A 27794-nucleotide genomic window follows, 5' to 3' on the forward strand; every position below is an offset into this window, starting at 1 on the left:
AAAGCACATCTCCAGCTATGATGGATCACACAGGATACACGCAATACATCGAGGCTTGCTGCTCCAGTGTATTTATAGGATACTTTGATAAGTGCTCAAGCTGTTAAGAGCATTCAAGAAGAATAGATGGTGACTAAATTCTTACCTATTTCTATTTTTTCCAGAGCTTCAAGACTTAACCTTTGATACTGATTCACCTTGTCGATTTCATCATCGTAACTACAACAAAAAAAACAAAAAAAGAACCCAAATGTAATGCTTCCTACTGATCCAAAGCAAAGCTACTAGAAATAAACCCCACACAGGAAAAAGTGATAACTTACTAGGCCACATAGTAGGCAGAATTAGAAAGTAACAGCAGAACATCCACATCTTTGTGAGTGGCATCAATGAGACTAAGAGGAAGAAGAGGAATTAATATAGAGAAGTTTATTTGCACAGCCGTAACCCATCCCAGTGTATTTTAGAGACACTCTTTTACAACTGAAGGCACATTACAATGAAAGGCTTCATTAATGGAATATTCTTATACGATGCTGCAACCTCTCCACAGCCAAGCCAAGTTAGGGGAGATGCTTCACAAGCCAAAACCAGACCGTAAGTGGGTCCACATAAGCAACACTCACTCTCTTAAACCTGGAGTTACCCAACAGCTCAAATAGGTCAGCAGCAGATCCAAAAATAAGTAGAAAAACCACAAGCTATTAAAAATGCTAACAGAGAAATTGAAGAATATCTCAGACTCTGTTAAGGTGACGAGTCTGTGCTTCAAACAGCTGTCTTAACATCTTGCTTTGCTATTTTTAGATGCTAAAGTTTAACCTGGAGAACACCTAACTAGTATTTTTCTTTTACAAGTTAGTGACCTCTGAACTTGACAATGAGACTTATCAGTGAAGTTTGAGTCTATGCTCCCTACTTGCATGAAGAGAAATCTAGGCTTTCCTACTACTGACTTATTACACAAGAATTTAATCTGATCTGATACGGCTTTGAAGTCGAGTTACCCTTTCCCCATAAAGCAATACGGAATAACAGCTCCTCAAACAGCACTTACTAGAATTAAGGTTGGCTGGAAGTTCCCTTCACAGTGCCTACCACATTTTGGTGATATTAACTAAATGCATGGATTTCCACCTGATGCCTCAATGGTAACTCCAGCAAACAGCATTTTTATGGCTAATGGGAAAAGCAAACGCTCTTTTGCAGTTACAAGTATTCAATCCCTTCAAGGACTCTTGTCGCTCTACAAAACCACCCACTTGTATTCTCCTAACACACCAGCTATCAAAGTCATTTGCCATCAGTAGTAATTAAGAGAGGTGTTGCAGTAGCAGCTGATCAATCATGACTTTATTCAACAAACCTAGGATCACAGTCAATAAGTGCCCATCCTCCATGAAATTTTTCATCATCTGGCAAGAGTAGTTTCATGTAGCTCTGCAGGAGCTGGCTGATCAATTCCTGATGGCTCCTCAGGTTCTCCTTGTGCAGGGCTTCATGCTCTTTCTCTCTTGTAAATATGGAGTAAAGATCCTCTGTTACAGGGACACCCTGCATCAAATCTAAATACAACCCACAAAAAACCAAACAAGAAACCAACAGTTAAAAGTGATATACAGCAATAGGCTGTTGATTACTTTGTAAAGTCCTTCCAAAAGTGTTTCATATTTAAAGATACTCTTGAAAAACGGTCACTCTAAACCAAATGTTGCCTGACAATGAAAAGTAGGCATAACACAATTTCATCTCAGTAAGAAGCACAAGTAACCAATTACTTGCTACATAAATTTAACTTCATCTGAGAGATGTTACAAGACAGTTAGTGCTAAAACGAAGTTAGAAGCAAATTCTACGCAAGTTAAACCACATGCAATCCCTCTGAATCAAGTGTTCTTTAATGTCCAACTGGAGAATGCCTGTTTCACATGGTGTCCACTACATAGACATGAACATACATACACGCATGGTGCCTTTAATCTTCAGAAAAACAATGAACCACAAAGATAAAGCCAAGGTGACTGCAACAGGCTTCTCTAAATACCATAGTTCAGCCTAGTTGAAATCGTATTCTTACCTATGACTGCTTGCCTGTAAGCATCCCTGAAGCGATTCAAGTAGTATCTGTTTGCAGAATTAACTCCATCCTTCATTACACCTGCCAGCTTTCTTTCCCCAGTCCTTGTGAAGTCACCCTGTTACACAGAACATGCAAATCACACACATACACAACTCTGAAGTAGCAGTTGCAGCTCAAGCTTTGGCATTCTGAAATAAGTGACAACTCAGAAATTATGTGCAAGTAATTATTTCACGTAGAAGTTGAAAATACTGATTTTCAAAGAGCATCTACTTCTCATGGCATTGTTTGACTCTCAAGACAGTCTTATGATTTTGACAGACTTAAGATTCTTTATGAAGTCCTAACAGAAAACAGTAACCTGGACATATATGCCTGCTACCATTAAAGCAGAACTTTCAAGACATCAGTCACTCAAATACCTAAAAAATTATTTTTGCCTTTAATGTAAAAGGAACTCCACTGGAACCATGCAGAAGAGTGGAGCTTTCACCTCTCCTGCTACCAAAACAAGTGAGCATAACATACTGAAGGAAAACTGCATATCCTCACAAGCTCACAAAGTTTCTGGGCCACGGAAAGCTTAGAATGTGAACAAAAAGCAGTTCTGGTAGTTACACTTCATTAGTTCTTCTGTTCTCAGAGACACTCTGAACATCAGCATAGAGCAGTTCTAAAAGCCAAGCCAACTACTATGAAGAACAATTCAAGTGTGTTTCACTTTCAAATCAAATATCACAATTAAAACTGAAGATAAATTTTTCAGCCACTCTGCTTGAAGATTCCTCTACTCACTATTGGGGTTCATGGATTAAATCTAACTTATAAATCAGATTTAAATACTTGCAACCAAGACAAGCATGTCAGGCTGTTGGGGTTTTTTTTAAAGGATTAATGCCATAGACTAATCAAAGTTCAGTAGAGAGATTTAAAAAAGATTTAAGTGTTAAGCACTTGCATGAAATATTTTTCCAATGCCAAATACCAGGAATACTAAAAATTGTTCCTCCAGTGACTACATACACAGAAAATAGCTCTCATACTATGGCTTTTCAAAGCAACAGGCATGACCAGTAAGGAGTTTCATGCCCAGTTTCTGATCATGGTACAGACTGCATTACAACTACAAGAAAAATCTAGTGAAATTGTAACTAATTAATATCACCCTAACACCTACATATCCTGATCTTCAGTCTTTCAGAGTATTTTTTTCTGAAGTACTTTAACTGCTAAGTGCTATAACCATGCTTAAATTTAACTAGAAGTACTACTGAATATAGATCTTAAACTCTTAGCTAAGCTATGCTTTGTTGCATACCTAGGTATGAAACTACTAACAGAATGAAGCTAAAATACAGGCAGCACTGCCACAGGACACCTGGAAACTCAAGTTTTCTCCACACAGCGATACAAAATATTTTTTCACTGAGAGGCCTCACGCCTCTTAAAGACAAACCCACAGAGAATATTTGGCTGATTTTGTTACACATACAAGAGCTGTCCATTGGGCATAAAACCTGTAACACAGGCTACATCATCCATATCATCAGAACAGGTAACGCTCTTCACTCTTTACCTTTAAGGCCGCTGTGCCAGCATACTGCCGGCTTATGGCATCTCCGTTGTTTGCCCAAATTATCTGGTAGATTCTATTGCATTTCACTGGCAAAGGCTGTTCTGGTGGCATCACACCCAGTTTTTTGAGCTGGAATTGGACATATGCATTAATATAAGGTTCAAAACAAAAGTAAATCTCAATATCAGAGCTTGATAAAGAAAATGGGAACACTCATCAAGTATTTCATTGTTGAATTGTGTATGGTAAGGAAAAAGGAACCCATTCTGCTAATTTATCAGATTGAAATAATTGTTGGCAACAAATCACTAATTCATTGTTAAACATCACATCGCTGGATGCAGCAGTAATGTATTAATTATGGATGTGGGAGCCAATCTTCAAAAAGGTAGCTGAAGGAAAATAAGTTACTTCCATTTTCTATACAGAACTATCAAAATAACAGACATTAGAGAACTTTAACACGGATATACAAGTTAATGTCTTCAATTGCAAAGGCATTCATGAACTCAAAGGTCTGAAAACAAAGAAATGGAATCTCTTCCCAGCTACAAGAAAAAAAGCACACCAAATTCTTAATCTTTTGCTTTGAGACACCAAACCAAATGCAGCAGCTCCATCTTCAAGCCTACTCCCCTCCTAAAATAAAATCCTTAAAACAATTTCACGTGTTGTGTTTGTTATTAACGCTTAATGCATTTTGGACAGTTACTGTTTGACACTGAACCTGAAAGTAAGATACTTTATTCTTCAGAACTACCAGTACTCAAGTTTTCCCTAGGTAGCTCCAGGTACAATATAAACTTTTGCCTTTTCAAACACACAAAGCTGGTAAAGCAGCACATGTGTAACTTCATTAAACAGTAAGAAAACTTATTTACGATCCAGAAAAAACAAATGCTCAAGCACTCTTCACAAGTTAGAGCCATTCTCCTCATCCAACTGAATGACCCACTTCATCCTTCATCCTTCGCTCTAAGCAGTCAGGTTTGTTCATTTGGGGCTGGGTTGTAACTGAGGCTTCCCAGTTTCAGTTACAGGACTATGAAGCCTTCACACAGGAAGACAATCACCACTGAGTTTCTATATCAAAAAGCAAACGGGGGCAGGGCAAAGTGGAGGAAGATTAGAGGAAGGACTCTCAGTCTGCTTGGAAATGCTGTCTGTATACAGGGAAAACTATTCCAGAGCATAGCAGTCAGCCACCTGGGATATTTATATCACAAATTAATTATTCTTCTATACACAGAAGAGAGCTAAACTCCCTACCTGATACACCACAGTATTTCATAGTAGCTAAAATAGTTAGACTTTAGACCTTAAACATTGGGAAAGATTTATAGGGGCCCCATCATGTCCTGCTTTGGGGTTTTGTATAACAAATTAAAACAAGTAAAGAAAGAGAATCTTCAAGATGTGGACAGTCATTTGCTCTCTGATGGAAGACCTCTAGGCACCACTGTTTTAGAATGACTTCAGGTTCTTTAGTTGTACATGTTACTTCCAGCTTCATAGCTCTCCAAGTAGTTTGCAAAGATCCTTTTCAGTAGAGGTTAATTCAGCATTTTTCAATCACACAGATTTCCCTGTGAATAACAATTAAGTCCTGAGGTACTCAGTACTTGAAAGAAGTAGATTAATTATACATGCCTGTTGTTCCATGACCACTCTTGCAATAGCAGCCTGCACAACATTGGTACGATCCAGACAGTCCATGCAGTTAACTCGAAAAATTCCTTCCTGTTTACAGATCACACCAGCTTGGTCAACCCTTTCAACAGAAAAACAGAGCACAAGCATACCGAGACACTTAAAATCTAGCATATTCATCAGCTTCTACAAACAACAGCGAATTTTACACATGGAGTACTATTTACAGTTGCACTCACCACCCCACTCAGAATTAACTGTGCTTGTTCCAACCTATCCTCCACTTCAGCCTAGGACAGATACTCAACACAGCCTACTGGGGCCATTGACCTGATGTGTAACCAGAGGTTGAATTCCATTCATACACACATAATAGGAGCTTTCAAGAGAAAAGGCATTTAATTTCAAAAACAAAAGTCAACAATAACGACAGCAACCTCTCACTCATAACATACATTGAGCAATACATGGTAATTGATTGAAGACTGCAGCTGTACTCATTACCAAAATGCACAAACTTTAATCAGTACAAACTAAGGTCCAACACTTCTACCACCTTCAATAGGAGGGCTGGTGTTCTAGGCTTTGTGGGTCAAATAAAAAAAAGTGTTTCACATTAAATAGAAGAAATTCTAAAAGTGTTAACTGCAGTAAGTCTCAGGCAGAAGACAGAGCCTGAGAATTTTTGCTGTTACGTGTGTGGGACAGCAATACTTCAGAACACAAAAACTCTGGCAAACAAGCTGGGAGCCAAGACAGGAATATAAAACATACCAGTTATGACAAAATCAAGGCCTCTGAAAATGCACTGGTTTTTTGGTTTTTTTCTACAAATATTTCATACTAGTCTCAAAACAGTTAAGCACTTACCAGCACCACTTCATGTCAAGAATAATATCGTGAATGGCATCAGTCAGTGTTTGAACATTTTCAAACTTCATTCCTCGGCTAAAATACAGAATTTCACAGAAGTTACTTTGAACCAGAGTAGTGATTTTTGTTTACTTATTTGTAACGTTAGCAAAAGATAGCATTTGGGCTAAGTGGGAGAGACAGACATTCTTTCCTGCAATAAACTTTAAATAGCAGCCAATATTCAGAAATAAAGGTACAGTTAAATCCAGGCAAGAGACTCAGATCTTTTTGCATTCTTGAATGCTGCTTCTGTGAGGAAGAACAAGTGTGCAGCTACTCAGGCATGTGCAACATTCTGCTCTTGTTTCAGGCATAGCCTCAACAAAAGTACCCACTACAGATTTAAAATTGGGATGGCATGCTCTGCTTCACCAGTGATTCTACAGAAAAAAAACCAAGAAAACACACACCTACAGACACATCATCCCCTTCTCTACTCCCACCCCAGCAGGTTTTTTCAGAGTTGTTCTCTATTCACTAATGCTCACAGTGCAAAAAAACAAAACAGTCCAAAAAAACCAGTCCTGATCACTACAGCAGTTCTCAGGAGAAAAGCAAAACAAAAAAATGAAAGCTCATTTAAACAAAAGAGAAAAATATCAAATCCATTCAGGATGTCGAACAATCCTACAGAAAAGGAGTCTCAAAGGCTACTACTATTTTGCACGTTTTTTCCCTCCCCCTCTGAGACAACATCTACCAATGACATACTTTTCCAGTCCATAATGCTTCTTCCCCAGGCCAGATGCAATCCCTAGATTAAGTTCAGAAATTAAGATTAAAACAGTTTTTAAACCCTGTGTTTATGCAGAAATGTGGTCTCTGCTTGAGGGAAGCACGAGATAGATCCCTGTGTGACAGATCACATGCTCAGGCACGTGAACTCTGCTGACATCAGGGCTCGGTCACGAAAGCAGCACCCATTTGTACTGACCCTCAAAGAAAAATACATCATAGGTTTATAGAAACAGCCAAGAAAAACAGAAGGATGGCCCATAGTAAAGAATTCAGAGCAGAATGTTATGCAGTTCAAAAAGCAGGTCGGCCACAGCTTTACATTCATAAGCATGTTTAAGGAAACTCTCTTGCTCAAAACACAGAAACAACTTCTAAGCATTACATAATAACTAATTGCATATTTAACAGGTCAGTGACACAAGATCAACAAAAAGCAGGCTTGGATACCTAAACGTGAACCTTTAAACAGGAAGAATATATTTTGTAAACTATAGCATCGTAAATAAAATGTTTCATGCAGAAACAGAAATAATAATGGCTTTTCTCCTCCTTTCTATTCTCCTTCCATACTAATGAAAAAAGATAAAGCAACTTTTTAAAAAAGGTTTCTTACCAGTGCTCATGGAAGTCAAATGAGACATAAGTCAGATTTGCATTGTTGTATAGAAGAACTTGTTTAAGGTAAGCATCTCCGATAATCTTCTCTCTGCCCGTCTGATCCACCAAATTAATAATAACCTGTTCAAAAGTTGAATTATTTAACATTTCTCATCTAGTACACGACTTGCTTAGATCTCTACCACAGAATAACAAATAGGTCAAGAGTTAAAATATTTGTAGGCAATCTTGTCAAAGTAACGATCTTTGCTAGATTGTACCCAAGATCAAGTAAGCTCCAACAGTAACTTGCCTACTTGAATTTTAATAGAGAGAAGCTATGAATTCACAGGACAGGTACACAAAAGTGAGACTTACACATTTCTCTCAGTTATTGCTGGTTTGGTTGGGTTTTTTTAGAGGTTAATTACAAGGATACCTGAACAATTTAGTAAAATTCTATTTGTGTATCACCTTTCCAATTGTCAACAGGCTTCTAGAAAAAAACACAACCTATATCACCAAGAAACAAAAACTAATCATCTGTGTTTTTATAATTATTTTTTTCACTCACCTGTTTTTTGTAATTTTTCAGCTGCTCTTCAAAATGCGCACGAAAACAGGACACAGTTTCATTTTCACCTACAAAGCAGAGCAGCGTTAGAAACAGCTTGTTCAGGAACAAGTTCTGTTTGAGGTATGGAAATCACACCCAATTCCATACTCCATTAAACCCTACAAGTGTGCTGGTTTGGGATGGAATAATTTTCTCCACAGTAGCTAGCATGGGGCGATAGCTTCGCTTGAAGTAGTTAGACACACAAAATAACACATTGTACACAATTGCTTTTTAAGGTCTTTCACCAATTTACTCAACTTCAACATTGTTTTTTCCACCATTATCATGTACAGGACATACCATTCCTAAGTTTCGCTTTATTGTGCTTTTTGTGCAGAGCAGACTGAACTTTTAATAAGCCCATTTCATCCTTCCACACATGGCAGCACACCCCCACACCAACATTGCTTCCAATATAAGAGTGCTTATATGGTTTTGCATCCTTTTCAAAAGCAAGCATAAGTACAAGAATGGTTGGAAAACTGCACAGGGGGACACATAGAACAGGGGATAATACTGGTTATACAAGATCATGAACATCCTAGCTTCCTGCCGAGAGAAGTTTCTCCTTTACAATCCTAAACCTAGAGAAGATTCTGTTGACTGTATCTTTCAATAAAGTTCAGGTTACGAATACCTAGTTCACAGGAGCATCCAAGACTTCTATTATCTCCGAGTGGAAAAGAAAGCAATTTAGATCTGACAAAAGCCACTAGATAGTATTTAATTTCAGAGAAGAGAAAAAGCACACTGCATAACTTGTGTTATATGAAACGTCTATGTTTTCCCACACTGAAATAACAGTGCTTAATGCAGAAGGAACCTCAGCAGAAGTTAACTTTCTGGACAAATATATTTTGAAAACAGCAATGGCTAAGCAGATTCTCAAAAGAGAAAGCCAACTGCCTCCTTCCCAACCTAGAAAACACTGCAACAAGTCAGACTACACACAAAACAAGTGCTTCATTAAGTACTGAAACTCAAGCCCTGTTGGAATTTACAAGGAATGAGAAGTCAGAGCTCTGCAGTTAGAGCAGGAGTAAACTGAAGTTGAGTGATTACTGTTATTCCCAGCTTATACAAAGAGCTGCTGAAAGACTAATGGTGAAGCAACACTCCAATGAACCTATTTCTAAGTGATCTTCGGGTATTTCACTCCAATACTTACTCTTGTCCAGTCGGGGCCGTGGGTTATATCTATATCCAACTTGGCTCCAGAAAACAGGCACAGATCCTCTGGTTTGTATGAATGAAAGAGTATGATTATGAACGTGAATCAGTTGCTCAGTCTCAACATAATTTGCCACATTTCCATTTTTATCAACACCTCTTCGCTTATACCGCATTCCTAAGAAAAATGAGAACCATCAATTCATATTTAAGTATTGGTCTTAAGTGTTAATAACTTGTTAGTTTTTAAAAACAGTAACACAAGAAGAGAGCTCTAGCCAAAATCCACGACCAATGCTAAGAGTCACTCCTATACAAGTCTAATCCCCAAAAGTCACGTTGACGAAGTGGATAAAGTTTATTTACCAATATATTTAGAGCAGTGGAAAGTAAGCTGACAGGACAAGGCAGACTACTGGCACTATAAAGCCAGATATCTGAGGCATATAGGATGCAGGGAATAGGGAAGGAATAAGTAGAAAAGGGTTGGAGAAAGATTCAAGGCCATGGTTTAGAGCTTGGAAATTCAGTTCCCCAGGATCAGAACAACTCTGTTCCAAGTCTTGAAGTAGCACCACACCAGACCTTTGAACTGAATCTCAACAGCACTAACTAAGGACTATAGGACAGAAGGGAAGAGATTAGAAATAGGGAAGTGAAAGGAATGCAAAATATCTATCATAGGGACCTTGAAAAAAAGGTCAGAGCAGTATTGCAGCCTCTAATCAGACAGGGGCTTTTAGACAGAAGCATCAGACACCCTTTACTTATATCTTTCCAACAAAAATGGCTCTTGCCAAAATCCCAACTAGTTTTAGTATAGTTGTAGGCTGTGTTTTGTGTTGGTTTTGTGGGGTTTTTTTGGGGAGGTTGGTTTTATTGTTTGTTTGTTTGTTTAAATCACAGACAAGCTGCCTGACAAATAAAGAATTGGTGTATTTAAACACAGAATTATCTTAGGCTTCCAAAATTAGTGTTTCCTCTGGGTTTTTTTTGGTGGGTGGTATTTTTAATTACAATATTTCAGAAGTGAAGAGTTCAAACTCTCATCTAAAAGCATGTATTACACAATGAATTAAACACACAGTCCTATAATTATTCTTCAAAACATCACATCCATTTACTGAAACAGTCTTTTTATGTCACAGGATAAAGTTCTACACAGTTTATGCTCTGGACTAGCAATCAGATGTGCATACTGTCATTAATAATAAGAGTGAATCATTAAGAAGTTCGCTCTTCGCAGCGTGCCTTATATATACTAAATTGTTTTACAGATACAGAAACTGAATTGCAAATCCTGACATCCCAAAGTACTTACTCTGAGTTGTTCTGACAAAAAAATGTTCCTGAGAACTGAATTAAATGCATTGAAATGAGTTGTGGTACAAAGGCCAGTCCCATGTCAAGGCAAGCTCACCACATTATTTCTTGTTTTCTTTGACATGTTAAAAACCTGACTGTGTAGGAAAGAAGTTGGAGACAGGGGAAAGTATCTTAAAAACATCTGACAGACTGAAAAGGCTTAGAGTTGAACAGGACCTACTAAAGCATGAAGTGATTCAATCTTTCTGTGCTCCTAAGGACAAGGAATCTTTTTTTTTCTTTGCTACTATTAGAATAAGTCAAATAAGTACAAGACCAAAGCACAGTTCTTATTTCACACATTGGCCCAAAATAAACATCTCCTGGCATGCAGGCATGCACACACACACCTTTTCAAGTTTATTCAGCTGCTGTCAAAGCCCTTAAAGACCTTTGAAAATTTAACTCCCACCCAGGCCTACTGAAATCTACCAGGACAGAGCTGTAGGCAAGGTCCTAGTCAAGTGTTCTTTGCCGAGATGGAACTTTATCTCAGAATCGTGACCTCCAAAGATGCATTCAGTGCTCCAAGAGGAAACTAGCAAAGCTCCCTTAACCGCTTTACTTATCTGCTGTGTAGTACTGTATGCATTACAGCCTTTCCTCCTAAATGCAGCAAAGGCTGTAGGACGTATTTTCACACGAGCTGACCATCTGCTGAACAATACAGCACTCTGAAGTTTTATCTTTTGCATCCCTCTCCGGGGTTCAGGAACAATCCCAGTACCTTGAACTATGTTTGCCTACCAGCTCTGTGCCGACTCCGGCGTGAAATAAGCGCCACCAGAAATGTTGGATGTACGTCATCTACACAAGTTGATTCCTGAGGAGGAGTTTCAGGACTGCTCTTATCATCATCAGAAGAAGATTCACTATAGTTTACTACAAGTTCTTCAATTTGCACAAATCCTTGTATGATGGGTATAATCCAGAAGTCCACTTCAGCATTCTGAAGGTTACAAAAAACATTTACATTCCTGTTGGTTCTACATTAGCTACAGTTATTTCTGCCATTTCTGATGTTTATAAACAGTTGCTTCGCATGCTTTTCATGTTTTAAGAAATTTCTGCCATATCCTTGTCTTATTTCTGTAAGAGATATGAGCATTCTTCCTCCGCTAGTCGTAAGGCTTTTAAATCAGGAGGAAGAAAAAGCAACTTAAGATTTTTCTATGGAGATGAAGCAAGCTGCATCAAGGTAAGGCAAAAAGCCTTCCTCTACTCTTAGGCACATAGGGACAAAAGAAAACCCTACAATATTTAAAAGCTTCTTTTCTAGTTTCCCCAAAGGGCATTTTCAATACAATGTTACATCTAAAGTTTAAGCACGTTAAAAACTTAAAGTAGTGACTTCTGATGTCAATGACAAGAATTGTCAGTTTAGATAGAGGAAATATAGACAATTTGTTACCTAGTTTCTACTTTGAGGTATTTTTACAACCTCTATGTTGATTAGATTTATACTAGTAGACAGATAAAAATTTGAAAGTGTCATGTTGTTAGCCTGTTCACAGCAAAACATACTAGTATAAGCTTTATTCAGCCCAAGCCAATGGGTTCAAGGCTCTGCACATTAGTGCTTTGTCACTCTAAAAACCTTAATTTCTTAAACAAAATTGAGATCTGCATTCCCTACTAATTCAAGGTTATCCATTTATACTTTATAAGATGAAAAATACAACTGAATTCCTGCACCATGCACAAGTTTACACAGCACAGCTAAGTTTACCCTTCTCTGACTCAGTAACCATTAGAGTATTTAAAACTATCCAAAGAGAGATGTGGGGCATAAAGTAAGACGTCTGCTGTCATCTTTAAAAGAACCTGCTGTCACCTTTAAAAGAACCTGAGACTTGGCCTAAACTGACATATAGCAGTCCTTTACCTACAAAATTTAAGATGAAGCGAGATCACATGTTGAAGAAAGAGAGGCTGCTCTATGTTTATGGGTTCATTAGCCAGCCAAATGCTTTATCTACTCTGAATAGCTGCTTAGAACAACTTGTTCCACACTATCGTTACATTGATCAGCTATTCTGTTCAAGGAGAACAGCAGTATTCCCTGCTTAGAAGAACAAAAATCTTGTCTCAAGAAAACTTTGGAATGCAGTTTCTTCTCTGGCTTCTCATCTTTATTAAGTTCAGCTCTGTCCAGGGATAAAATGTATTCATCTGTGAAATGGGTTAAGTTTACCTTCAGAAATCAACACAAACATATCACACATCAAATTATTCTGCATTGCTTTATAGTAATAAAATTAAGTTCAGTTAACATTCATTACTAACAAACACAGACTAACTAAAAGGCTGCCAGAAGGCCGGCTGAGGGAAGAACGTAATGCCAGTTGCTCACTTGCAGAAGGTGCAGCCCTAATCCTGACTCATCTACCAAGGAGGTTAAGTAAACTTCTATGAGGCCTTAAGGAAACATTTCAGCTAAAACTAAAGAAAGGTTCTCATAATACATATTGTTATAAATAAGACTCACATCAACACTGATGAGATCTTCAATCATGTGCTTGTTCCAAAAGAATCTGTCATCAACCTGTTTAAAACAAAAAGGACAGGTTTTGCAATATTTAATTAAGGCTTGGCAATATCTTTGGTAAGGACCCCAGTGTTATTCACTACAACTATATATACACATCTAGTGTTCACTGCTTTTGACTAAAACAGCTCAGTTATGCTGCTCAAAACTTTTGCTTCGTTTCCTTGTACTTGAAGCTGGTTACAAAGCAGGATCTTCACTTACTGTAAATTATACCAGCAGAGAACATAAGCAGCCAAGTTTCAACCAAATACATTATTGAACAGCACCTGCACCCCACCCAAAAAAAGGACAGACAAAAAAACCCTCACCACCACCTACTCCCACAACTTACTTTTCGCCACAGTGGTAAGTTAGTTTTCTCACACCCACTCTGCCTCTGCACTGAATTTGTTAGGTCATAGGTCAGGCTGTAGTAAAAGGAGTCTGAATCCATGAACATTTTGAACAGCTCCTCCAATAGCCTCTTCTCCAGCTTCTCTTTTTCTTTACTTTCTTTAATCTGAAAGAAAAAGTAATGGCTTTCTTACATCTTTCTTTTCCATTGAAGACGACCCCAGCCATATTTGCTAAATGCCATTTCCAGCCCTGCAGCACAAACGTTTTCCCACTGAGGAGTAGGATCTTAAAATTTCCAGCAGAGACAGGCACAAAGGACAGCACCTTCAGAAATATCACGCTATTACTTTTAGCGGTAAGGGCATGCAAAGCAGTCAGGCTCCACAACTTTTACAGCTTACAATCGAGTAACATGTTTTGAATCTCATGAGCCTCTAACAAATACCACATGCACCCATTCTAAATAAATACTGTTTGGACTTTTTTAATTCAAGCCAAAGCATTTTGATAAGCTTGTAGGGTATTCTCTGAGACACTGAACCAAATTTTCCCTCCAATTATGCAGAGCAACTTGTAGAAACTTCAAATCCCACTGCAAGCTAATTCTGATAAGAACGTACTCTATTAGCAATTCCACTGAAATTAAATAATTACAAAATGAGAAAAATCATAGAAGTAGCACTTAAATAATCAAAAGTAAACTGAACTTCAAGACAGTAATTACACATTCCATGGTTTTTCACTAGTTCTCTTTTTAGGTCTTAGTACCCCATTTGATCATTCACCACAACCTTGGAATTACCAAAACATTTCGAAAAACAGGAGTAGAAAGTTTTACCTTCTTTTTATTTGGAGCAGACACATTTGATTTAATCTGAGTAAGAGTCTTCAGCAGAAATTTTGTGTCATCTGGGGACTGTGTAATCTTCTCTGGCTTGTTTATTCCAAAATGGTGCTTTTTACAAAGCTAAATAACAATATTAAATTAAAGCCAGTATTTAAACTTTAAAAAGTTAAAGAAAATTTTAATTAAAGTTTACAAAAGCAAGACTGCAATGTCCACAAACCCAGGGGAGATACTCTGAAATACAATGGGAACACACAGGTTTCTACTGATGGTACAATTCTCCCTCTTTATATAAGGCATCTTCTCCTGCAACTGTGAGAATGTCTGCCTCAATTTGACATGACCTGAGTATCCAGATCTACCTCAACTTTCACCCAAATTACCATGCATTAGTCACTTGTATTGTCTTTCCTTTATCCAGTCTCTTTTGGGAAAAAAAAAATAGACCTGAAGCATTTAAAGTCAGGGCTTCCCTTAAAGCCAAATTATAGAATTAAGATTCCAAAACTGGACGAAGCAAAAGCATTCATTTAAACCACATACTCTCTCCTTCACATACTCTCCTCCTTTAGAGGAGAAAGATGACAGCTTCCTGCCCCAAAACACACTCACATGTGGAGCCCTGTCTTAGAGATATTAGGGATAACCTCAGAAGTAAGACAGCTGAAGTGCTTGGGAGAGGGCACTGAAAACATGAGATCTCATACAGGTTTCTAGGCACAGCGGCCCAAAGCAGACGTGGTATGTTCTTGCCTACGTGACTAAGATCAGGAAGGTATCACCATCAGACCTACTCCAGGTGATCCTGCTTTGGCAGGGGGTTGGACTAGATCTTTCAAGGTCCCTTCCAACTCTACACATTCTGTGATTTCAAATCATTCTTGTATCTCAGACCCTGGGAGGTTCTAACACCTAGACTCTGAAGAAGCACTTCAACAGCTCTTCATGATCCTAGAGTTCTACCAAAGCTTTGGAGACTCCACAGCAGCCTTTCCCTCTTCAGGGCAGGATTTTCATGCTTTCATACAAGCACCACAGAGACCATCACAAGTCATCCTGTCCTCCCGTGATCATTGCCCCACTGCCACACACAATCAAAAAAAGCCAAAACCTTAAGACAGCATTTTTCTCCCAGTAGTCTACTAACCACAGTGTACATCATCTTCAAATACCAAGATCTACTGAAAGTCTTACAATCCCAGTCAGATCAGGAAAGCTGGGGGATATTTTAAAGAAAAAGCAAAACAAAACAAAGTTCCTGTCCTAGTCTACAGCTTTGTCCCTTTAAATGATTCCTGTGGATTCAGTTGCTCAACTCGTGTTTTTGTTCTTGTGCACTATTTTCAAAGGTCTTTATGAAATCTGGGCATGGTTTCACTGTAATTTCCCTCCCTAGCAAAACTTCTGATTTCTAACTTAAAAACAAAAATGTAATTTCTATTTTCAAAATAAAAACCCTTAATCAAAAAATAGTACGTAAAAAGCCATTCAATATCATTGCATACACCAGAAAAAAGAGATGAGGCATGTGCTTAACTATCATATTCCACATTTAAATTTCACTGAAACAGAAAGGGAAAAAGTCAGAATTAATTGAAGGCAGCCATACCTCTAATTCCAGATCCTGAGGCTCTGTTTCAGAAAGCGGAATCACAGCAATCTTTGTAATTTTGCAAACCTCATGGTCTCCTGGAAGTTTGCCAATCAATGCTTTCTGACGAATTAAAAGTAGCCACCACGGTAAATCTGGAAAAAGATTAATAGATGCTTTGATTTGTCTGTCAGGCTTTTACTTTCATTAGTCTGCCAGAAGCTTCTCTCCGGTGTAAAAACCCCTGCCAGGAACTATTTGCCTAAAAGAGTGCAGTAAATGACAATTCACTTCTGCTATGTTTTGCTGTTATGCGTTGCAATACAAAACCACCCTAAAATCCAATACCTATTCAGTCACTAATATAAAAAGGAGATTAACTATTTCATAGATTTACCCATTAGAGGTGAACTTACCACTGCTTCACCTACAGCAGTTAGGCACATTCCCACCAAAGCCACTAAGGGCAGTACAATTTGAAAAGAATAGCTGGAGCTAAGATTTTCCCTTTGTACCTTCTATTGTATATAAACCAGCAAATGAGACAGGCACTGGTGACAGCTGATTACACGATTCACAAGCTAAGAAGTATGGTGAGAAAACGTGAACTGCATCATAAAGCTACTCATATATGTTTAAAGCTTCACAACATTATTCCTAAAGTATAGGAATCTAAATGGCACAGAAATCAATGAGCCAAGATTAATGAAGATATCACTAACAGGTAAGGTCCATATACACATTGAATCTACAGCAGTTGCAATTACAGCTTAAACACTTCAAAGACAGAGAAACAGAAAAACAAACATCTAGGAGGTTAAGGTCCAGTTGTTATTGAACAGTCAGTGGCAATTATGATTCTATGATTCATAGTAGTCTATTTACAGTGGTTGTTTCTTCTGTTTAGGGAATAAACTGCTGCTTGCATGTATCTTGTCAGATTTGGGTTGAAGTGTTCAAGGGTTCACCTGCAGTTATTGGAAAGACACTCACAAGTTTGACAGATCTTTAATTCTGCGCTGAGAGTATTTTGGAAAAATCTATGAAAGAGTTAAGAATTCTGAGTGTCCTATGACTTTAAATGTGCTATCTGGGATTTTTGTTAAGCACTCAGAAGTTAAAATACTGTTTCAAGTTTACTGAGCAAGGAAAATAGACTTTGTATTTGCTGTAAAGCTTCTAAATAGGTATTTACAAAGGCTGTATATTGTGTTTGAAGACATAATACTTGACACAACCTACTGTCACAAGTGTGGAAGCATGTTTAAGTCTACCATAGCAGGTTTTTAATGTCTGTGTATGACCTCTTCAGTTAAGCTCAGTTGGCTGCTTGTAGGTTGGGAGAAATAGTGAGTGTATAGATGTGTCTCTAAGACTTCCATGGCTTTCCCATTCTCTTAACAGAACTTTTGCTTTTGACTTGTTAAAGCCCAGCATACTGCTGGCATGCTACTGTTTTAACAAGGGATTAAAATCTAGGAGGTTAATGTCCAGTTGTTATTGAACAGTCAGTGGGAATGTTTCATAGAATCTAATCTATGATTCTGTGATCCTATGAAGCATTCCCACTGACTGTTCAATAACAACTGGACATTAACCTCCTAGATTTTAATCCCTTGTTAACCCTTGAACACTTCAACCCAAATCGGACAAGATACATACAAGCAGCAGTTTATTCTCCCTAAATAGAAGGAAAAACCACTGTAAATAGACTGTTATGACAGCTCACTCATTTTGATATGTGCTGTGAGAATCAGAGGCTGCTCCCCCCCCCAAAAAAAGGAAGAAGGGAAATGAAGACATGCACCACTTATTTAATGTATGCGATCTTCTAAAGCGAGTCCTGCACTACTCCCTGAATGTAACATCAGAATTACAAATCTCTCCAGGATCACAGACAAGTCAGGTCAGGAGGGATCTCAGGATGTTCTCCTGCTCCAGCAGGGTCAGCTCTGAGGGGTGCCAGGTTACTCAAGGCTGTGACATAAGCACAGCCTGCTAAAAACTAGTCAGAGGATAACAAGCAAGGACAGGAGAGTGCCAGTAAACACCAGCAAGACTGCCATCTCACTGCCAGCAGCCTATAGAAACCCAAGGCAATTCAAACTTAACAAAGGGTAGATATTCCCGTTAGGAAGTCGTATCATCTGCTCCCTCCTACAGAAGGTTAGTCACACAATTTATTCCCATGAGATCGCCTGTGTTTGTCAACAAACAAACCAGAAAAGACACTAGCTAGATCTCCTGTGAAACAAATCAGTATACTCCAAAGGGAAAAAAAGTATAATGTAAAGGCATTTCTAAGCAGATAGACCTCAGTGAAAACTGAAAAAGAAAAAAATTTCTGGCTACTCTTCAGTTTACCTCATATTACCAAAACCTAATAGCAGTAAATGAGAACTTAAAAGCTTAATACAGCCAAGTGTGTTATGCATCCTTTTATAATTTCTAAAGCACACTCAAAGTAATTTTGGTGTACATTTCAAAACTCCTTGTATTGTAGCCAGAGCCACAGAACATTGAACAAAAACAGGAATTCCCCAGCAGATCAAAAGAAAACAGTCAGGAAGTAATTAGGCAGATAAAGTATGCTCTGAAGTGAAAGCTTCAACAATAGCCATAAAAGCAATGTATCATAATTGCCAGCAATATTTAAATAACTGAACCTGTAAACAGAGTATGTGCTTCAGCAGTTAAAGAAGCTGTTCTATAGAACAGCTTAAAAAAAAATTTAGGTACTGTCTACTCAATGTGGGAGGTATGGCATATACAGGAGAACACTGAAGTTACATGTCATTCCTGAAAAGCACATGTTTTAAATTCTCTCTTAAGATCTCATGCTCATTTTTAGTGTTTTATGAACTACAGCACAGCATATGGCAACAACTAAAATTCTTTTCCTTCTATTCCCACTTTTCCTCCACAATTTCTTACAAAACATCTTGGCATATGCCAGAAAAAGGTAAGAGACCATATCCTTGCATTGTGATATTCAATTAAGGTTTTCTTGTTTTGGTGGGGTTTTCTTTCCCCAAAAAAGCATCTTAATGTGTAAGAAAATTCAGTATTGGAGAAGAACCAAGTGGCATTTTAAGGAGGCTTTCATCGCCAATGTGAGTGTACAGTTATGTCCACACATACAACTGATGCTCTCATGACAAAAATTCTTTAAAGAATTAAAAAATAAACTATGTAATATTGGCTAGCTCATTTCTATGAGACTGCTTCCCTGCCACAACTTCCTGCAAATTCTCCTGTACTAGGCCAGCAATAAAACCAGTAAGATTAAGAATCAATTAAATCCCATCCCTAGTTACAGCAATCTGACAAGGGTATTTCAACACTAAATTAAAGACAGCCCATGGCTGACTGCAGGGACATTTCAAGGTCATTTTAGGACTACTCCAGCATTATTGCATTAAGCAAATCTTTCAAGAACATATAAAGATTATGCCAAGATTTTAAAGTGCATAACGGGTTAATGATAGCTTTAAAGTGCACTGGTAGCAGCTTCAATATTTAAAAAGGTATTTAACCTTTCCAGCATTGGTCAGTATGTGCTAAGCATTTTCAAAACCCACCAGTACTTCTTGCCAAGAATAGCTAATAACAAGGTTCTCTGCAGGACAAGCCTATGCAGGACTCTAGTTAGCCAGAAGAGCTTCAAATTAAGTTTTCTGAACCTTACAGTCTTCGGGCAGGAGAGAAGAATCAGAGCAATGAGTCCTCCTGCTCCAGCTCTGGAAGAAAAGCATTTTGCCCATCTGCCACTGCACAGTACTTTAACATTGCTGGACCATTATCTTCAGACGTAGTAAAATATTTATACAACTTCTGCTGATAAAGTTTCCGGGTGACAAAGATTGATACAAGAATAAGTAATGAAGAAAGGTTACTGTTACAGAGTACTAGCTGATTCAGCTAGAGAATTACAAAAAACTACACCTGAATAGGATCAAGTGAGATGTCGTCAAAAATAACAGGTTTTAAGAGGCCTAAGTAAGAAATCTCAGCTCTCTCATTTTGACTGCAGTCTGATGGAGGACACTCAGCAGCAGCTGTCGGCAGATTCAAGGAAACAGCAATTCTCAGCAGGAGAGTAAGGATAAATAGCTGGAGATTGTATCTTTCTTCAGACATTTAATGGTAGAAAAATAAATGTCTGTTCACAGGACAGTGGTATCACTAAATAACAGAAGACATCAGCAAAAAGCACAGTCTATGAAGAGTTTTTGATGGTGTTATCTGAACAAGGCTGAGAGGAAAAAAAATGTTCCCACTGACCTAAGCAGCAATGGAATAGAGTGTTTGGATGAGCATAATTGACTCGGTGGCTCTATAGGACACACAGAAAGGCAACTAGACATCAGGCTTATGACCTGATAATAGCTTACTTGAAGTGTTGGGGAAAATTTCAAGTCGGCTTTCATAAGCAGAGGAACTGCCTCACAATGCACCAATATTCCGCTGCCATAACATACTATTATATAACAGAGCATTTGACAAGGTTTCCCCCTTCAAAGGCTTTTATACCAGACTTCCTAGAGAGGCGGGTGGGGAAGGCCTTTGTGTACATAAGTAGTTGGTGGGAAAAAGCAAGCCATCACAAATAAACCATGCTAAAAAACAAACCACTGAGCATTTTTCCTGCAGCAGAAAGATGTCATTACTAGAGTTTAGAGACTGGAAAGCGGACACGACAATGAATTTCATGGAGAGATGGGCTCTGAACAATTATCCTCAGAAATGAGACTGAGGGGCTACAGTTACTATGGAGCCAAGCATTTCCTAGAACTAGACCTCACACAGCGCTGTACCAGTCCCGGTTTTCCTCCCTCCCCTATCCCTAGTCTGCCACCTTGACTAACCTGTTTCTATTCAATGGACCACACAAGCACCTGATCCGTTTCAGCACTTAATCCATCCTGCTGTCCTGGAACATGCTTGAAACTTTACCTGTATTGATCATATTGCCAGGCTCTACTTTAGATGCAGGGTTCTAAGCCTTTGCAAAAAGAGCAGCACACCTTAAGTGAAGCAGACTTCATGGCTAGCGTTCCTACCTGTCAGTAAATAGGTATCCTGAGCTCTATTGGCAGAAGAATCTTTCTAGACAAAGCTAGTATCTATCAAAATAAATATTCATTATGAGTACACAAATTTGCAGCTGACTAAAGCTAAAAGAGCATCGATCTTATTTTTATAGAAAAAAGTTACCAGAATCAGTCAGAGATAGGCTTCGACATTAAATCATGATGTATTCTACAACTGCTTTAATTTTTTAGCTTCGTTTTACATTTAACTACAAAAAAGTTTAAGTGTTCCTTTTAAATAGTCATCAATCAAGGTAGTAATCATTCTTCAGGTTTCCATGTAGTATTGAGAATTCAAGACATTTTTGTGAAAACTTCCATAATTAGTTTTTGCACTGTACCACAGGAGAAAAACAAAAAAACAGCTTGAAAGGATTATTCAAAACAGGGCAAGAATTTTAAGCATCTCACATGAAGTCTCAGAGCTTCAAACACAAATTTCTACTCTTCGCGAATGCAATTCTCCATTTTTACAAGACAGTGATAAATCAAAATACATACACTGGAAAGCAGAGGGAATTTGCATCTGCAGTTATAATATAATCACTTTGACAAGTTCACAGCATTAGGGAATACTCCTCAATTGCAAAGAACAGCACATAACTCCATTTGAGTATTATTTGTAGCATTATCAACTTTATTTTAAAGTGCATTAGCAGTAAAAAAAAAAAAAATAAAACACCCAACCACATACCTGTATGAAGCTGAACTTTACCAATGACTCCCTCTACCAGGCCCAGACAAATGGGATTCCAAGCCAAAAGAAGATCAGTAGCTGCAAAAAATAAAAAAATTAAGAAAACATGAACTTTGTTCAAGTAAACTCAATAAAACAGTTAATTCAGTTATGGTCATTCTCTCCACTTTCCCCACCTTAAACACCCAACCACATACCTGTATGAAGCTGAACTTTACCAATGACTCCCTCTACCAGGCCCAGACAAATGGGATTCCAAGCCAAAAGAAGATCAGTAGCTGCAAAAAATAAAAAAATTAAGAAAACATGAACTTTGTTCAAGTAAACTCAATAAAACAGTTAATTCAGTTATGGTCATTCTCTCCACTTTCCCCACCTTAGAGGCTAGACAATATACCACAATTACAGCAACTAGATACATATGTTGTACAATTTTTGCTTGTTATCAAGTAGCTATGACCAAGTGACTAAGTTTCCAATTGAAAGCCCTACCCTAGATATTAAAATAAAAAATATTAAAAAAACATATTTGGTTTGGGCTAGAGTAATTCAGTTTAATGAAGGGTTAATTCTTCCAATATCCATGAAAATTTATAACTTAAGTTTTACATAGCTATAGAGAAATTGAATATAGCTCATGATATTAATAAAGTAGCTTCAAAAACCTAGCAAATGCTAACTTCCAGTCCCAGCTCTCTCATACTTATCCAATTACTATTAGTTTCACACCCTCTTTCTATATACACACCCACACACACACACGCTTCCTCTTTTGTTAAAACGCTCTCAACTACATGGAATAGCAAAGTGCACAAAATGACATTTTATGTTTGCAGTTCTCCTACTGCTCTGAAATTCCAGTGAACTACATAGTAACTAGAAGAGAAAGCAGGAAGGCAACACCATCAGCTTTCGAATCTGTGAAGGGTATTCTCAACAGGCACTCAAGCCATCACTTGACGCAAGTCAGTAGGACAGTATAAAACACAAAGAATATCCTGTGGTCACACAGACACACACTGCTGGTACCGAGTTTCAAAAAGTGGTGTTGTAGTATCTGCTCAAATGTTTTAAGACCATGAGAAAGAATAAATTTCCTAAGTCAAATCTCTTCAGTGAAAGCAAATTGTTAAAAGCAATTAATATCTTTGTAGGAGAGAACAAACTCAAAGGCAAAGAGGTTTTTCCATACCAAGAAGGACAAGAAGCCTGTTATCTACCAAAATTCACCTGTTCCAAGGTAGAAGAGTTTCTCCAAGTTTAACATCCAGACAAATTAAACACCTTAACTCTCAGGGTAAGTAGACAGACATTTGAAACAACAAATCCATGTGATAACTTAAGATACAAAAGAGTACAAGTCATCCACATACACACACTTTATTTACGAGACCTTAGCTGCTTCTTGGAAGTCAGAGATCCGCAGGTGACAACTGAAAGACAGTCTGACACTTTTTATGGACTTATTTTCAAATGCTGTACCCTCTTTGAAACATTTATAATTGAGATTTTTCTATTCCAAGAACACACATTTTTTCCCAGCTTTCAGCATAATGTTTAACAGCAAAATCAGACTTGGCTAATTTCATCATTCAATACAAGCATTTATATGAGATACATTAGAAATGGCTGAAGTCAGGTTAGATCTACACTGAACTCATCTAAATGAGATCTAGCTCACATGCTTATACGCAGACAAGCAAGAACTAAGAGCACATGGCAGAATTTAAAGCCATGTTTGCAGGAGGCAGTACAGAGTTATAATTAACACGTGTAACTAGGGTGTACTAATTAATGGACTGTATCTGCATAGAAACTCCAGGTTTCTCCTATTTCGCCATACAATTGCTACAGACAGTCACCTGATCTGTACAGAACCTAGCATGAATCATGCCATAATTAAACAAAGCTCTTAAGGAGACTAATACAGATAGACAAGCACCAGGAAATAAGTGGCAGTGGCTATGGCAGTGTGAACAGCTCAATTTATCCTCAAACTCTGAAGTATCTAAACTTGTACCCATGTAACAGAGACTTGAGCTCACACAAAACAAGTTCTAGGACAGCCTGGCCTCAAGAGTTCCAGTCCAAATAACATGGAAGAGAATCTGTAAACCAAGTGGAAAGTCTACACTATCCAACTATCAAGGAAAGAGGAATACAGCTTTTCTTGCCTCCCAATCTTCCACCTTCTTTCCCTGTTCATCCACACAATCCTAAAGTCTTGTCTTCACCCCTGGGAATTTTCTGTAGCTCTGTCACCTCAGGCCTCATTTACTATTTGCTATCTTTGCAATTATTTCCACATTCATATTCCACTGTGAGAGCTAGAAACCAGCTAGATATATCAAGCAGCCAAAAAAAAAGCTAGACACAGAGGAATTTAAAGAACTAAACCACCAAAAGTTTACCATAGCCACTACAAGCCTAGTAATCTAGAACTCCTTCTTAATCTTTTTAAACCACTGACTTTCTGCTATGAGAAGATATATTAGTAACAAAGCTCTGGATAGTAAGTGAGGTTTTCCTCTAGTAGCTTAAAAGGGATTAAAAAAGAGAGAAAACAAGTTTTTGTTCTTATTACATATATATGAAAATGATAGCTTAAACTTGCCTGCAAAAGGACATAAGGAAACTGGTATCAGGGACTGTGGGACCAGTGGGTCTTAAGCAGCTGTTCTATTAGTTTTGTGATTTACTCTGACATATGTGGCCCCAGACATAATGATACACAATGTCCAAGACTTCTGCAGGACAATTTCTTCCTAGTAGTACAGGGGAAGAATGAGAACTGGCTCTAAACTCCAACTCAGAGGTTCAAGTCAAGTATAGATGAGCTTGGGGGGGTGGGGAGAGAATGCATTGGAATTAAATGCATTAAAAAGAGTTCAAACACAGCAAATATGGATCCACCAGCTGGGCAGCACAGATAAGTGTGATTATCAAGCTACTAACAGTGAAGGCTGACTGCTTCAAGAAAATTTTCCACCAGGAGGGCAGGGCATAAGAAAGAGACGACATATTTAGCAACATCTGAGGAGATTAACAGGCTTTTTTCAAGAAAACCTAGATGCAAAGAAGTCTTACAGGAGAAATGCCTGGAGGCTGTGAAAAAATACCAATTGTGGAATCACACTGACTTTCCTTGGTGAAAGTACCACAACAATTTTCTCACACTATTTCTAGAGAACCTTCTACAGGAAAGTACAGAAGAAAGCAAGTTGTTTTAATTATAAAAACACATCAGGTTTGACCTTCCAATCAGAACTTGGTTACTGGTTATAGCTCAGTTTCCTGCCTGACAGCTGTATCTTGACTCAGAGCCAACACCCAAATCATGCTGAATAAATATCACTGCAGTGAATACCGATAGGAACTCTTGCTCTCGAACAATACGCACTGCAAATGCGAGATGGATGAACCAAAATAAAAGGTTTAGCTATTATTCTCCCACCCACCCCCAAAGAATATGGGCTTTCTTGTTGAATGCAGTTCTGTTTATGCTGTTTTGGAAGAAGCTGCCTTCAACTTTTGTCTAACAGTATAAAATTATTCAAGACTATTCACTTGCAGTCATTTAGTCTGTCTGGCAACTCTGGCAGCAGCTATCTTCAGGCACCATCTTGTATCTTTGAAAATTTTAACAATTTTATACTTAATACTATTACATTAGCAAAGATTCAGAGATCCAAGAAAGTCAGCTGCAAGCCTGTAGTCTTTAACTGTAAAATACAGCAGAACTTAAGAGGCAGCATAGATTTGTATATAGTGATATATGTTACAGATCAGTTAGCATAAGACATGTGGCCATATTTCTGACTGCTGAACGCTGAAGCAACACATAGCAAGTTTGACTTTTCTTAATTTTTTTTCTAAAAAAAGAAATGCCTTATCAATAAGAATTAACAGCTACAAGACTCTATCTAAGGAAACACAGGACTTTACATGCAAAACAGACTGAATACTTAGAGATATGATGTGAAATTCAACTCATCACTACAGTTACTCTTGTTTGCCCACACAAACTTATCTTCCTATAGATATCATACTAGTCACACAGCAATCTCATCTCAGACAGCCAAGAATAAAGACTTATCAACCCAAAACCTGAATAAAAACTTATCAGCCACAATGTTGTTGAAACAGAACTCTTACAGTATTATGCTGATAATAATGAAAACTGTCAAAATAGTCATTTGTCCTTCAAATCGGAGTAGGAAGCTACATAGAGAAGAGCCACAATGAGCAGAATAGAATATCTTCCCTGACTCAAGGAGTTCTCTGTTGTCCTCAGGATGTTTTGAGAGAATTGCCAGGGTTTGATCAGTCTTAACATATGCCCTTAATACTCCAAGGTATGTACTTGCTTAGCAAGTTTCCATCCTGAAGCACAAAACTGCACATTCTTTCCCTTATCCCACTAATTAAACACAAGATATCAAAACACAGTTTGCCTCTTTTTGCCCATTTCTGTCAGAGATTAACAATCACTGACGATATTTACCATTCACGGTGATTGCATCAGCATTGTAGTTGCTGCACAATAGAACTTCCTCACAAATTATGAACAAAACCAGCTTTGATGTGATTACTTCCATCACCACCCCTCAGAGCCTACCAGCAGTGATGCAGGGCCAGGCAATGCTAGATCAAAGTTTCTTTAATTCTCTGTGTTTAGACAAACATAATCCTGAAAAAGGTGATGCAAAAACAACTATGAAGGGCATCAAAAGCTAAACTGTTCTCTAGCTCTTTCTCCAGTCTACTACCAGCAGAGTGGTGTGAGGGCACAAATTCTGATAAGAAAATAAACCGCTGCTTTGGGATAAGCCACTTGCTCAAGGCCAAATGACTCTAGGCAAGTCTGAAGAGTTGAAGTACACAGGGTGTCAGCTTCCTTCAGGGAAAATACAGAAGGAAAAAAAGAGCATTTGATTTCTAATCACTAGAATCTTTCCCTTACTACTGAGCTGCTGCGTGGTTCGATTCAAACAGCTGTAACTATTTATCTTCCAATCTTGCTATAGTTTTCTTATCTTCCTTGAACTTTGATAGCTCTCAGGAACAGACAGTCAGCTAGAAAGTGTTTCCTGTCAGCGTGCTCAGTATAAAAACAAACAAAGTACCACTGAACTTCAAGCTAACTTTAAATGTAAGTGTATTAGACATAAATGCATGCTGTTTCTCAAAAATTCTTTCCATAGCCTGAGAGTAGCAATTCCCACAACTGTTCTCACCATTCAACACAAGCAACAGACATTTACCTGTCAGAATTAAAACCTGAGTAACCCACTCTAAAGTACATCTTAAACTCTGCTACTGTAACTTTTGACACCTGAAGTGTTAACTTTCAGAGGGGAAAAAAAAACCATACTTCAATACTGGTTTTAAATAGTTTTAAGGGTTTTTTTCTTTAAGCTGTGTCTGCTTTAGATCAAAGACAACTACAAGACTATTATTAGCACTATTTGACCCTTATGACTGCTTGTAGCTTTTCAAAAGAAAGTCTGCTTCCAAGTTCCAGTTCATCTTTGAATAGTGTTGTAAAATATTAGCCAGGATTAAGAGATTAGAAGTTAACTGGGAAGACTTAAGAGTATAAAGTTGAATTTCTTTCTCATGTAGCAAATAAAGTACTACTTATGCAAACAAACTTAGGCTAATTAAGTTTTCCTTTCAGCACAGACATCTAAATTTACACGTAAGCTACTATAATTGCAGAAAAATGGAAGAGTATTAAAACATTTAGTATTACAAGTACAAGCTCTTAACTGTTATGAAGTGTTACTTTACTTGCATGTTCTTGCCCAAATTTTAAAGAAGTTATCCTTTCAGCTAATCACCTTTATGTTACCTTTGATTTGTCATTTATACATCTTGCACTAATAGTCTGGAGAGTCCTCAATCTCTTAGAATTTAAATGCCCTGCTTTAGAAGAGGGAAATTAAATCATCACTACTCTAGAAGAG

The 27794-nt window shown here is 37.9% G+C and overlaps 1 protein-coding gene across 1 annotated transcript in view; it reads right to left on the minus strand.

The window, feature by feature from the left end:
- INPP5F (inositol polyphosphate-5-phosphatase F) overlaps positions 1-22101 on the minus strand; it is a 27129-nt gene extending 5028 nt beyond the window's left edge. The window contains exons 1-16 of the mRNA XM_009878412.1: positions 22023-22101; positions 16054-16190; positions 14436-14564; positions 13593-13760; positions 13199-13255; positions 11458-11659; positions 9344-9523; positions 8131-8198; positions 7573-7697; positions 6177-6254; positions 5307-5427; positions 3657-3785; positions 2078-2195; positions 1367-1565; positions 324-395; positions 146-219 (exon numbers count right to left, since the gene is read on the minus strand). Of these exons, the coding sequence (XP_009876714.1) occupies positions 146-219; positions 324-395; positions 1367-1565; positions 2078-2195; positions 3657-3785; positions 5307-5427; positions 6177-6254; positions 7573-7697; positions 8131-8198; positions 9344-9523; positions 11458-11659; positions 13199-13255; positions 13593-13700 (1531 nt within the window). The 5' untranslated portion in view covers positions 13701-13760; positions 14436-14564; positions 16054-16190; positions 22023-22101. The remainder of the gene's footprint in view (positions 1-145; positions 220-323; positions 396-1366; positions 1566-2077; positions 2196-3656; positions 3786-5306; positions 5428-6176; positions 6255-7572; positions 7698-8130; positions 8199-9343; positions 9524-11457; positions 11660-13198; positions 13256-13592; positions 13761-14435; positions 14565-16053; positions 16191-22022) is intronic.
- Positions 22102-27794: the final 5693 nt, after the last annotated feature.

The sequence above is a fragment of the Apaloderma vittatum genome, unplaced genomic scaffold (assembly GCF_000703405.1).
Source record: "Apaloderma vittatum isolate BGI_N311 unplaced genomic scaffold, ASM70340v1 scaffold7171, whole genome shotgun sequence".
Lineage (NCBI taxonomy): Eukaryota > Metazoa > Chordata > Aves > Trogoniformes > Trogonidae > Apaloderma > Apaloderma vittatum.